Consider the following 12,438-nt stretch of genomic DNA (forward strand, 5'->3'; position numbering starts at 1 on the left):
TTCACTAAGAAACTGAAAATGATTAAGAAGAATGACTATGCGTGGTTGCTACTAGTTCTAGGTATAAGGATACTGCTTATGACAATTTTAATTTTATTGATTTTAAGTACATAACATGATTCACGTATTTCTACTACCAGTGACAAAACTATAATCTGCATAATGCTAAAAGAAAATTGTCATTCCCTGGAATATGTTGCAAAACCCAAACGTGTATGTAATTTTAACTTGACCTTTATGCTGTAAGAATGTTATTGTTGAGTCCCTTGTCTTCCCTTTATGGACTAAAATTTTAATATGATCTGCTTCCTAGCCTTGGAACCCTTATGTTGACTATGTTGACATTCTTTGTAAAATAATCTATTTTCATCAGAGTTGTAAAAGTTGAAGGGTCTAAGAACATACCACCTCAAAATATGTTACTCTATGACATTGACTATTTTGCGCTGCAGTCACTTAAGGGACAGCACAAGCAGGAGGTTCTCTCTGACTTCCTTGCCCCTTTCTACCTAAAAGAACTTTGTAAAATTTACTCTCAGAATTGTCCCTCTCTCTGTACCAGGAAGGGAAGAACATCATTATCACCATTGACTGTATATCGAACTCTGAGTTCTCTTAATGAACAGCCAAGTCCAGAAACTTGTGAATTTCTAGTCATGAAGCACCTATCCTCTTTCATCTTTGAAATTATATGTCACTACTATGAAATTCCTTTTTACACATTGCACAATGCTTTGACAAAGAAATCAAATTACCCTGGGGAGACAGAACTATCATTTCTAGCTATTATAAAAATGTAATGGCAGTAGCTATGTTCAGATAGCAAAACATTAAAATGGATATGAAAATAAATTAATCTTGGTACACAATCATTTTGATTTTGTACAATTTGATCTTCCTAGTGCTCAATTTCATCTTTTGCTAATAAGTATGTTGAAAATTTTCATCAAGAAGTTTCAAGAATTGATGTTTTGTATTGATTAACTATTAAGTCTTAATGATCAGTCAGGTCATATACTATGCCTATAGTAGAAAGACAGCATGTAGTATTGAGCTAATGAATTCAAATAGGTTGTTTCTTTTGTGTAACTTATGGTTTGTAAGCAATAGTCTAGGTGATTATATTATTAAACAGTATTTACATAATACACTTCAGAGTTTAATCCAACACGAGTTTATTTATTCAGTTCATTATTTGTGTGTTTGTATGTATGTTTGTACTCGTATGTATGCCTTACAGCTGTTATTTCAAGAAACCAAGAAGGGCCAGGAGAAATGGGGAAGGCTGTGCTGATTCCTAAAGATGAACAAGAGAAAATGAAGGAGCTGTTTAAAATCAATCAGTTTAATCTTATGGCCAGTGATTTGATTGCTCTTAACAGAAGTCTGCCGGATGTAAGATTAGAAGGGTAAGTTTACACATGTTATATAATCTTATATATTAGTAATCTCTATATTTTAGAATCTCAGAATTTAGCTCAGATTATATTAATTCAAGAACAACATGGCTCTGATTACCTATAATCCACATGAAACTTACTGTGCATGCATGTATTGAGATATATGAACTCTTTTCTTTCTGACAGAGCATAATATATTATTGCAAAGGCATTGTAGAATACACAATCTCAACAGGTTTTTCTTTGTGAGATCTTTGTTTTTCTTTGCTTTATCTTGCCAAATACAGAAAAAGAAAAGCATGCCCTTTAATAGATTATTTACTTACCTGCATAGAATGCACCACATACTTTGTTTTGAAAAAGCATATACTTTCCTAGTTTTGCATAAAGATAGCCAATTTCCTGAATTATCCACTGGCCCTCTATAATTATTTGTTGAGTTCTAACAATTTATGCTGCTATTTATAATTAGAGTGCTCAGTTATTGGCAATAGAAGATATATTCACTTTGAAATTTTGCTGCATGAAAAATGATGTCAAAAAATTCAACTTTTATGTGATTAACTATAAACTATGCTTTTGATATTTGAACATATTTTAAATGGATGCTATAAAAGGCAGAATATTTAGTGGTATTCATTGCCATCTTAGAACAGACTCCTTGTTAAATAGACTCTTGGTATTCACAAAATACATGTCCTGAGATTTCAGAAAATTCCAAAGTTTATAAATATACTTCAGGACACACACTCATGTAAGTAGACATTGTTTTTAGACAGGAAATTACTTTCTTTATACACTACAATCATAGTTAAATGCAAATAGTTTGCCATCTAAAATAGGCTATGTTACATTATTATATGGTAATATTAACATCATATTTACTGTGTGTATTTTTATTTCCTGAATTACTTCAAATATCATTATTGAGGAGATTGAGTCTCTAATTTTCAAAAGATTCATTTGGTAGCTAAATGATTGGCTCCTCATATCACTATATCCTTTTGAAATGTCTCCAGAAAATCACAAATAACTTCATATAATAGACATTTTGGTCCCCAGAAAGTAGTTAAACATTGAATATTAAATACTTGTACTGAAAATATCTAAATATATTACACATTCCTGTTGCATATGCATATTTATATAATTTGAACACATTTTTATTTTTAAAGGTACAAAATAAGCATAGCTTGAGCATTTTAGATGCTATGTTTATTATGTTGTAATCTTGCACTTATTTCCTTGTTTCATATGCCATGGTGAGATAAAATGGGTAAGTATGATACTTGTGTATTCAAGGAACATAAGCATTTTCAATTTTTTAAAAAGAAGTCACTTTCAACTATCATAATATATATATATATATATATATATGAATTTTATAACAGATCTATGATAACAAAGAAAAGAACAGTCATGATGGGTTAGGAAAAAAATCCCAATTCTTCTTTAAACAGACATATAACACATTTGTGAGCATTGGTAGTTCTTCTTTTAAGAATCACTTAACAATTAAATAACTGAGTTATTAAGCCTTAAACTGTGAAACAACTCACCTCTTTAAAATGGAGGATTAAATTAAATAGCATTAAAAAGTACACAAAATTCCATATTTACTATGGGTATTATTGCTTGAATTCTGAGAATTTACAAGCAGCTACTATATAATATTAGTGCAATAAATAATTTTCAGGTGTTTTCTGTGATAGCACAGTGTATGTCATCAGTAAGAATACAGAAATACCATCCCAGACTCCTAGAGAAATCTTAGTGCATGAGGTTCACTGGGGCAGCTGAAGTCATCTTGAATGATTCAGTTGTACAACTGCTGGAAACAATTAATGTTAAAAAACCCACCATGAGTCACATATCCAAAGTGATACTTAAAACTTGAGAAATATGTTAATGCTTGTTTGATCTAGGAAATAGTTTTTAAATTTTTATTATCCATTTACAGTTCAGTTTTTAGATAGTTATATGCAAAACAAAACTCAAAAAAGATTTGAGGGCTGGAAAGGCTGGGGGTGCAGCTCAGTGTGAAGCTTTTGTAGTATGTGTAAGGCTTAATCAGCAACACCACAAACAAATACACAACCAAAATAAAACCAAAAAATGCAAAGATATGCCTACTATTCTTGAGTCCTAGGTTCAATCTCCTGCACCACAAAATAGAGGGGGGTGTGGAGAAATGGATACCTTAAATTATAATGTTACCCAAAATGATTAATATAAATTATATGAAGGTATAATGGAAACCCCAAATTATTACTTTCAAAGAGCTTAAGTTGTTTTAATTACAATTCAAGGTAATACTAAGAAAGTGCCTGAACTACCCAGATATTAGATTCCTTCAAATAGCCAACTCCATTTTATTGCAAATATGCTTAAACTGTTTTGACTTAATTCAGAAAATTGTCAAGTTTAATGTTGTGTTTGGCATTAATATAAATCTGAAAATATTTGAAGAGATACATATATAGAGAGTTTTTTTGGCAGTACTAGGATTTGAACCGAGGGCCTCACATTTGTTAGGCAGGTGCTCCTTGAGCCATGTCTCTAGCTATTTATGTTTTAGGTAGGGCCTCACCATTTTTCCCTGAGGCTAGCCTCAGACTACAATCTATGTATGGTCAAAGAAGATGAGATCACAGGCACTTGCCGCCTCCCCAAGTTTAATTATTTCTTTGAAGGACAATTAAAGCTGGAGCTCTTTACTAATTTACTTTCTTGAAAGCCTTCATAGGGTTCTTGTTATAATCTAAATATATGTATAAATAAAATTCCATACAGTTGTGACCAATTTTATGTTTCCTTCAGCAAAAACAAAAATATCATGAAAATCTGATTCACAATATCAAACAAATTATTAACTAGTGGTTTGAGACTCAACATAAACGATTTCTTAGTATGTTTATTATCAATTATGGACTTAAGATTTTGTAAATTTACAGAGGTTGCATTTTAGAAGAAAAGAAATTAAATACTTCTGTTTTAAGAAAGTTAATAAGTAGGTGGATTTGGTTTATTTTTGAACCCAATTTTTATATTTTTTGTTAAGATTTGAGGAGAGAGAAAGAGAGAAAGAATATGAATCAGTCATAAAACTGAAGAAGTATATTAAGGCATTAAATATTATTTTGAGCACCTGTTTCCAGTAACATAATAAATAAAAGAAGAATAGAAAGGGAAAGAGAAGAGAATAGTGTAGGGAGGGAGAACCTCTTTAATAAATTCAACTTGAGCACAATAGTGACTATTGTAGTGGTTCAACCTGTAATACCAGCTTCTTTGGAGATGAAAGTCATTATTTTTCTCTAGCCAGGGCAAATAGTGAGAATCTAGCTCAACCTATAAGCCCAGCTACACAGGGCGTGTAAGTAGGAGGATTGTATCTAATGCTGGCCCTGGATGAAAAGCACAAGACCCTATCTGAGAAATAACTACAGCATAAAGGGTTCAAACCCCAGTACAACCAAAAGTAAATAAATACATACTAAAGTAAAACCCTGAGCAAGTTAATGGGCCTTAAGCATTTAAATATTATAACTTCTTTTTACTAATACATAGAATTGATCAATACTAAGCTTCTGGAACGGGAAATGCTAGAAATATAACTGCTCTATGGATATGCAAAAATATCACAAAGTTCAAAAGCAAATATATAAACATTAAACCAGCACATCAATATACATATATGTTATTATTTTGTTGTCTTATGAAAGCAGCACTTGTGTTTCTTTGAGAACAGCAGAAATAACATTTTAGTTTATGAAGGCATCTTAGCAGCCAATGTTAGCCATGCTGCCAGGTTTTACTGAAAGTAGAGAAAGGAGTACTCCTATATCATAGTCAATGGCTGGGAAGAAGACTCTGTTCCATTACAGCAAAGCAAATAGGGAGAACAAAGACCAATTGTAGAGAGAAGCTTAATCTCTAGACAGGGAGACAGAGTGCATAGTTGTAAGCCCTTGCTGTACAGGACTTCCTGTGGCATCTTAGCAAGCCATTAGTTTTCTAAGTTCTGGTTTACTTTCACTGATTAAACTAACTAATCAATCACTCAACCATCCCTCAGCCAAATTGTTTACCTAATGCAAGTTCAGCTTTGAGAACAAATAATAGATAGGATAAGCCCTGACTGAGAAGAATAGAAGGAAGTATTTACATAAAAACTAATTAGGATATTGTATGAGCATATGTCATGAAAAAGTGATAAAGAATAGAGTTGCACTGTATTTTTAGTGAAATATTTAAAAATATTTTCAACTTGCTATAAATATTATATCATTATACTATGGAATTTTCTTATGCTTTTTGGCTCTTGTTTGAGATTAAGGGAACTATTTATGCAGCCATCTTTCCCTTCTGCTCTTTGCAATTCTTTTTGAATAAGAAGTTAACTGTAATTATTGAATGAATATTTATAAAAAAGCTACAGGCAATTAAAACAAAATGCTAAAGTACTTTGCATTTACTTTTATTCAGGCATGTAATAGCACTTCAGGTACTGGTATTGAATTATTTGAAGGCTATAATGCAGCTGGCATTTAAATATATTTCATCAGGAAAAATGTGGAAATAAGAAATTTATTTCAGCTATTTATAACATAGGCCAAATAACTGCTTCTTAAGTATGCACACTTGCAAGCTGATAAAGAGAAAAAGACTCTAGCATTCTTGTATTATTAGTGGCAACTGAGCTTTTGCATACAAATTTTGAATAAGTTGCTCTCAGAGAACAAAGAGTTTATTTACTACATAAAATAGAAATAAACCATACTATATCTTTTCCTGTGCTCAATCTCTAAAAAGTACCTGTCTATTTATATTGATTGCCTTTCCCATAAATTAAAATATGATAAATGTAGCATTGATTGCACAAAGAAGAAATAGAAAATGAGAATATTAATTAGATTTCTGATCTCTGTTCCACATCTTTTCTTTTTAATTTGAGAACTACTACAACTTTCATATAGTGGCAAACATTTTGCCTGTGAAGATGATAATGACTTCTATAATACTATGATTTATGTGCTCATGTGTGGAATTAATTTCACTACTCAAATTTTAAGTGACGTTTAAGAGTGTATATGTGTGTGTGTTGTTATCTTCTATGTAATAACACCTGCTACACTGTAAGTTTTCTTTCAAATGAGGAAACAGAATTATCCTGTCTAGGTATGTTCTTAGGGACATATTTAGGTACTGCTATAGACAGAAAACATGCTGTGTCATTCCATTTACACTTGAACTACCTTTCAACAGTCCCTTCCCATAAATTAGTTTTCTGACACTTGCTTTGAAATTTTAAAAAAATATAGTAAAATATACATATAACATAAACCATCTTAGCTATTTTTGAATGCACATTGAGGTAAGATGGCAGACTGCAGACACTTACCACATTCCTACATCTCCATGAATCAGAAATAAAATCTCAGATACATGGCTAGAAGATGGGTAAGTTGCTAAGTCAAGAAAAAGCAGCAGTAAAACTATAGACAGCCAATGACTGGAGATAATTTTAAAAAAAATTAAACTTTAGGTCTATAAAATAAACAAGAGAAAACTTTGCTTGGGTCGAATGCAGAGCTGCCCCACGGAAGCTGAACCCGATTTTCTCCATTCTTAGACTCATTGCCCAGTATATTTATGGCAAGAGCCCCCTAAGAGAAGAACAACAATCCTTACTCTGACCAGACAGAAGACAACTGGTGACTGTGTCTCCCAACCCAAGGAAAAAAGACAGCATAGAATGCACAACTCCAGCAGAGTTCCCTTTAACAGGTTATATCCCTAAACCAACCACCCAGCCTAGCACATGTACCAATGCAACAATGGCCCATGAGTCTCTTTGCAAGAATGGCTAACCAGAGTTCACTAAGCCAAGCTCTAGTTGGTGGGAGACACCTGAAACCTGTTTTCCCCTGTCTAGGACAAAGGGAGGGATTTGACAGAGTGCTCTGACTAACCAGCTATGCCCAAAGGCCCCTCCATCACTATCAATGCCACTTCACATGGCTGGAATCAACCCACCCCACAAGAACCCCTGCTATGGCACATAGCTACTCCATCTCTTGAGCAGCCCAGTCCCTGGGACTTTCTGCTACTCCACAGGAGCTTCCTACCTCATTCTAGCCATAGTCCTTAAGCCAGAGCCTTAACCAACCACAGAACACTGCACACAGACTGTACCTAGAGGGTACCCAGAGAGGATAAGTGAGTAAACACAACCAGAGAACCACAGACTTATGAGAGGCAGAGGTTGGAAAACACTTGCTGAACTGTTGGAGCCTATCTGGCAAACACTTCCCTCAACAAAGAAGAAACATTGACTTTTATTATTTCTATTTCCTTTTTATAAATTTTTCTGTTGGAGGTTTATTTTAACTTTTTTTTGGTTTTGCTTTGTTTTTTGTCTTTTGTTGTTGTTAATTGTACCATCCTTCTCCAATCTCTGACTATAGTACCTTTTTCTACAGTAATTAAACTATATTATCTTACACTATTATTTCATTCACCTTTACCCCCACATACTTCATCACTCTTCTTCCCATCTTCTTCCTTCCTTTATCCTTTCCTTATTTTTGCTACTTAATTTTAAAAGACTTTACCTTCAATAGCTTTTATAACCCTATAGTGTACTCTGCATGAACACTAGTCTTTTTCACATAGAATGTTATTGTGGGGTAGGTGATGTGTTCAATTCTTTTTTACTTCATGCAAATCTCTGGCTTGGTTGTGAATTGATAAATGTGTTATTGCTGAGTTATATCCCTAGGTCAGTGGTGATAAATGGGACACCAACCCAGCTACAATTGTGTCTTGGAAGAAGACTGAGAATAATTCAATTGAAAGACTTAGGTGATTAAAACCTCTGACTAATGACTTCAGATGAGCAGATTTTTCAACAGAAATCTGTTGTTTCAGTTGTATTCCAAGCCATGAAAGAAAATAACTGCCAACCTCTACTACTGTACCCAGTAATTCTACCCTTCATAGTACTGCAAAAAAACTTAAAGGAGTCTTATGAGATAGGAAATAATACAGCTCACCAAATGAGTAGATGTGCAAGTGAGCAGTAGGGAAAAATTAAGCACTATGAAACAACAATGTATTTGCCAGTTATAATTTTGAATGTTATTGGACTCCATTCTGCAATCAAAAGACATAGATTGGCATACTGGATTAAAAAATAAAACCCAACCATTTACTACCTACATGAAACACACCTTTTTCACAAAGATAAGCTCAAGCTAAAGGTGAAAAGATGGAAACAGATTCTCCAAGCAAATGCAGCCCAAAAGCAAGAAGAAGCAACAGTACTCATATCTAACAAAGCCTATTTCAAACCAAAATTAGCCAGAAGAGACAATGACTGTCATTTTATATTGGTAGAGAGAGGACTCCATCAGGAAGATGTAATAATTGTAAACATGCTCACATCAATCATTAGTGAACCTAATTTCATAAAGGAAACACTACTTGACATAAAAGCACATATATACCCCAACACAATAGTAGGTGATTTTAATATGCCACTTTCATCAATAAATAGGTCATACAGACAAAAAACTCAAGAAAACAGGACAGTAAAATGACCATAGGTGAAATGGACTTAATAGGTATCTGAAGAATATTCTACTCAAAAGCTGCAGGATACACATTCTTCTTAGCAACCTAAGAAACTTTCTTCTAAATTGATCATATTTAGGACGTAAAGCTGTGCTTAATTAATATGAGGGAACTGAAAAAACTTTCTGTATTTTATCAGTCCACAATGCAATAAACCTAGAAACTAATAATAATAAAAAAAAGAAACAACAATAAATATTTAAACACATGGAGGCTAAACAATTCACATTGAAATGATCAGACTGAAGAACTCAGCGGGGAGCAATCAAAATATTCCTAGAATCCAATGAAAATGAAATCACAACTTACCAGAAACTTTGGGATACAGTAAAGGCAGTGCTAAGAGAAAAGCATATATCTATGAGTGCCTTTGTCAAAAAAACAGAGATATCTCAAATAAATAACCTAATCATATCTTTGAAGCTCTTAGAAAAAGAAAAACAAGACAAACCCAAAATAATATGAAAAGAAATAATAATGATCATGGCAGAAACTAATGGAATGGAGGCTGAAAGAACAATGCAAAGAATCAATGAAATAAAAAGTCGGTGTTTTAAAAAGACAAATAAGAATGACAAATCACTATCCAAACTAACTATCAAAAGAGAGAGAGAAGTTACAAATTAATGAAACTAGAGGTAAGAAAGGAGCTACTAAAACAAATACCAATAATATTCAAAGAAGCATTAGGGAAAATTTTTTTAAAAACCCATTTTCTAATAGACTAGAAAATATAAAAGAAATGGATAAATTTCCATTTGACCTACCAAAATTGGTCCAAGAGCATGTAAACCATCTAAATAGCTTTGTAACAACCAGTTAAATTTTAAGTGGCAATGAAGATTCTCCCAACAAAGAAAAGCTCAGGACCTAATGGATTCACACTAAATACAACCAGCCCTTTGAAGAGGAACTAACCCCAAAACTCCTCAAACTATCCAATCATATGTAAAGGGAAGGAGCACTATCAAATTCATTTTATGAAGTCAGTAAGACTGTTACCCAAATCAGTTAAGGACATGACAAAATTGTAGACCAATTTTCTTGATGAACTTAATACAAAAATTCTCAATGAAATACTTGGAAACAGAATTCAAAACACATTAAAAAGGTCATATGCCATGAACAAATTGGTTTTATCCTAGGAATGCAAGGACACTTCAACTTATGTAAATCAAAAACAATACAATGCATAATCATAATCAATGACAAAAATCACAAGATCATCTCAATAGATGCAGAGAAAAATTTTGACATAATTCAATATCCTTCATGATAAATACCCTGAAGAAATTAGGAATAGAAGAAATATACCTCAACATAATAAAAGGTATATAAAATAAATCTGTAAACGTCATACTAAATGGGGAAATATTGAAACTATTTCCTCTAATGTCAGAAATGAGACAAAGGTGTTTACCCTTTCCACTCTTACCCAATATTGTGCTTGGTTTCCTACCCAGAGAAATAAGGCAAGAGAAAGAAATAAAAGGGTCACAAATATGAAGGTAGGAAATCAAGTTAATCCCTACTTGCAGGTGATATAACCCTATATGTAAAGGACCCTACCAAAAACTTAAGTCTGGGATACAAAATCAACATATAAAAATCAGTAGCTTTTCTATATAACGAACAGACTGAAATAAATCAGAAAAACTCCCACCATCCACAATAGCCTAAAAAATTAACATGCAGAAATAAACCTAGTTTAGGAAGTGAAATACCAAATAACCTCTATAATGACAACTCAAAATCCTTAAAGAAATTGAATGACACACTAGAAGATAGAAAGACCTCCTATATTCATGGATCATGAGAATTAATATTGTAATAATGGCTATACTACTGAAAGCAATCTACAGATTCAATGCAATCCCTATCAAAACCCCAATGTCATAGTTCACAGAAATAGAAAAACCAATTCAAAAATTCACATGAAATAATAAAAGAAGCCAAGCAGAACTATTGGGTCACTCCTGTAATCCTAGGTACTTGGGAAGCTGGGATCTGGAACATCATGATTTATATCTGGCCTGGAAAAAAATTTTGTGAGATCCCAATTCAGCCAATAGCTGAATGTAGTGGTATACTCTTGTCATCCAAGCTATTTTTGGGAAGCTGAGATTGGGAGAATGCTGGTTCCAGTCCACAGTGGGCAAATAGGTTTGCAAACCAGAACTCAGTGGAAAAAAGGTGGGCAGGGTGGCAGATGTCTGTCACCCCAGCTGCAGCAGGAAGCATAAAATAGGAAGATTATAGTCGAATGTATCCTGGGAAAAAAGGGAGATTGTATCTCCAAAATAACCAGAATTAAATGGACTGAAAGTATAGCTTAAGTGATGGAGAACCTGCCTAGCAGGCACAAAGCCCTGCATTCAAAACCCAGCACTACTTAAAAAAAGGAAGAAAAAGAATAAAAATCTTGAATAGCCAGAGTTATCATGTGCAAAAAGCAATGCTATAGGTACCACAATACCTGACTTCAAATTATACTACAGAGCCATAGTAACAAAAACACCATGATACTGGCATAAAAATAGACATGTAGAAGCATAGAATAGAATAGAATAGAATAGAACAACTGTATAGAAATGACCTCACATAACTACAGTCATCTGATTTTTGACAAAGGTGCTAAAACATACGTTAGAGAATAGAGCATGTAAAATATTGAAACTAGATCTTACTTTTCACCACCTCCAAAAATTAATTCAGAAGGGATCCTTTGATCCATTTGGATCCAGTTTCAGTTCTCAATGGAAGAACTGAAACTTTGAAACTGCTAGAGGAAAACATAGAGAAACCCTTGAAGAAATATAGATAAGTAGTTTTTTTTTAATAGAACCCCAATTACTAAGAAAATAAGAAGAATAATAAATTGGATTTCATCAAATTAAAAAGCTTCTTTACAGAAAAGAAAACAATTACCAGAATGAAAAGAAAACTGACACAATGGGAGATTTTTTTTATGTCCATTCATCAGATAAAGAACTAACATCCAGAATTTATAAAAAGCTCCAAACCCTAAACACCTAAGACATCAAATAAATAGGCAAGTGAGGTGAACAGACAGCTCTTAACAGAAAAATTACAAATGGGTAATAAATACGTGAAGAAAAGGGAATGCAAATCAAAGAATAGCAAATGCTGTTGAAGATTTGGCGAGTAAGGGATATTTACACACTGTTGCTGAGAGTGTAAATTAGCACAGCCACTATGGAAGTCAGTACAGAGATTCCTCAAGAAACCATATGATCCTTCTATACCACTCCCAAGCATAAACCTGAAGGAATGTGAATTAGCATACAGTTGAGATACCTGCACACCCATGTTCATAGTAGCACTATTCACAATAGCCAAACTGTGAAATCATCCCAGGTACCCATCAAACAATAGATGG

The 12,438-nt window shown here is 33.2% G+C and overlaps 1 protein-coding gene and 1 long non-coding RNA gene across 4 annotated transcripts in view; one reads left to right on the forward strand and one right to left on the reverse strand.

The window, feature by feature from the left end:
- Galnt13 (polypeptide N-acetylgalactosaminyltransferase 13) overlaps nt 1-12,438 on the forward strand; it is a 522,920-nt gene that overhangs the window by 209,845 nt on the left and 300,637 nt on the right. For all 3 annotated transcript variants that reach the window (XM_074070810.1, XM_074070809.1, XM_074070811.1), the window contains one exon: nt 1,241-1,409. In XM_074070810.1, coding sequence (XP_073926911.1) covers nt 1,241-1,409 — 169 coding nt within the window. The remainder of the gene's footprint in view (nt 1-1,240; nt 1,410-12,438) is intronic.
- The window catches only part of LOC141422571 (uncharacterized), a 75,931-nt gene that overhangs the window by 18,247 nt on the left and 45,246 nt on the right, over nt 1-12,438 (reverse strand). The gene's annotated exons all lie outside the window — the stretch shown is intronic.

This window comes from Castor canadensis, chromosome 4 (assembly GCF_047511655.1).
Source record: "Castor canadensis chromosome 4, mCasCan1.hap1v2, whole genome shotgun sequence".
NCBI lineage: Eukaryota > Metazoa > Chordata > Mammalia > Rodentia > Castoridae > Castor > Castor canadensis.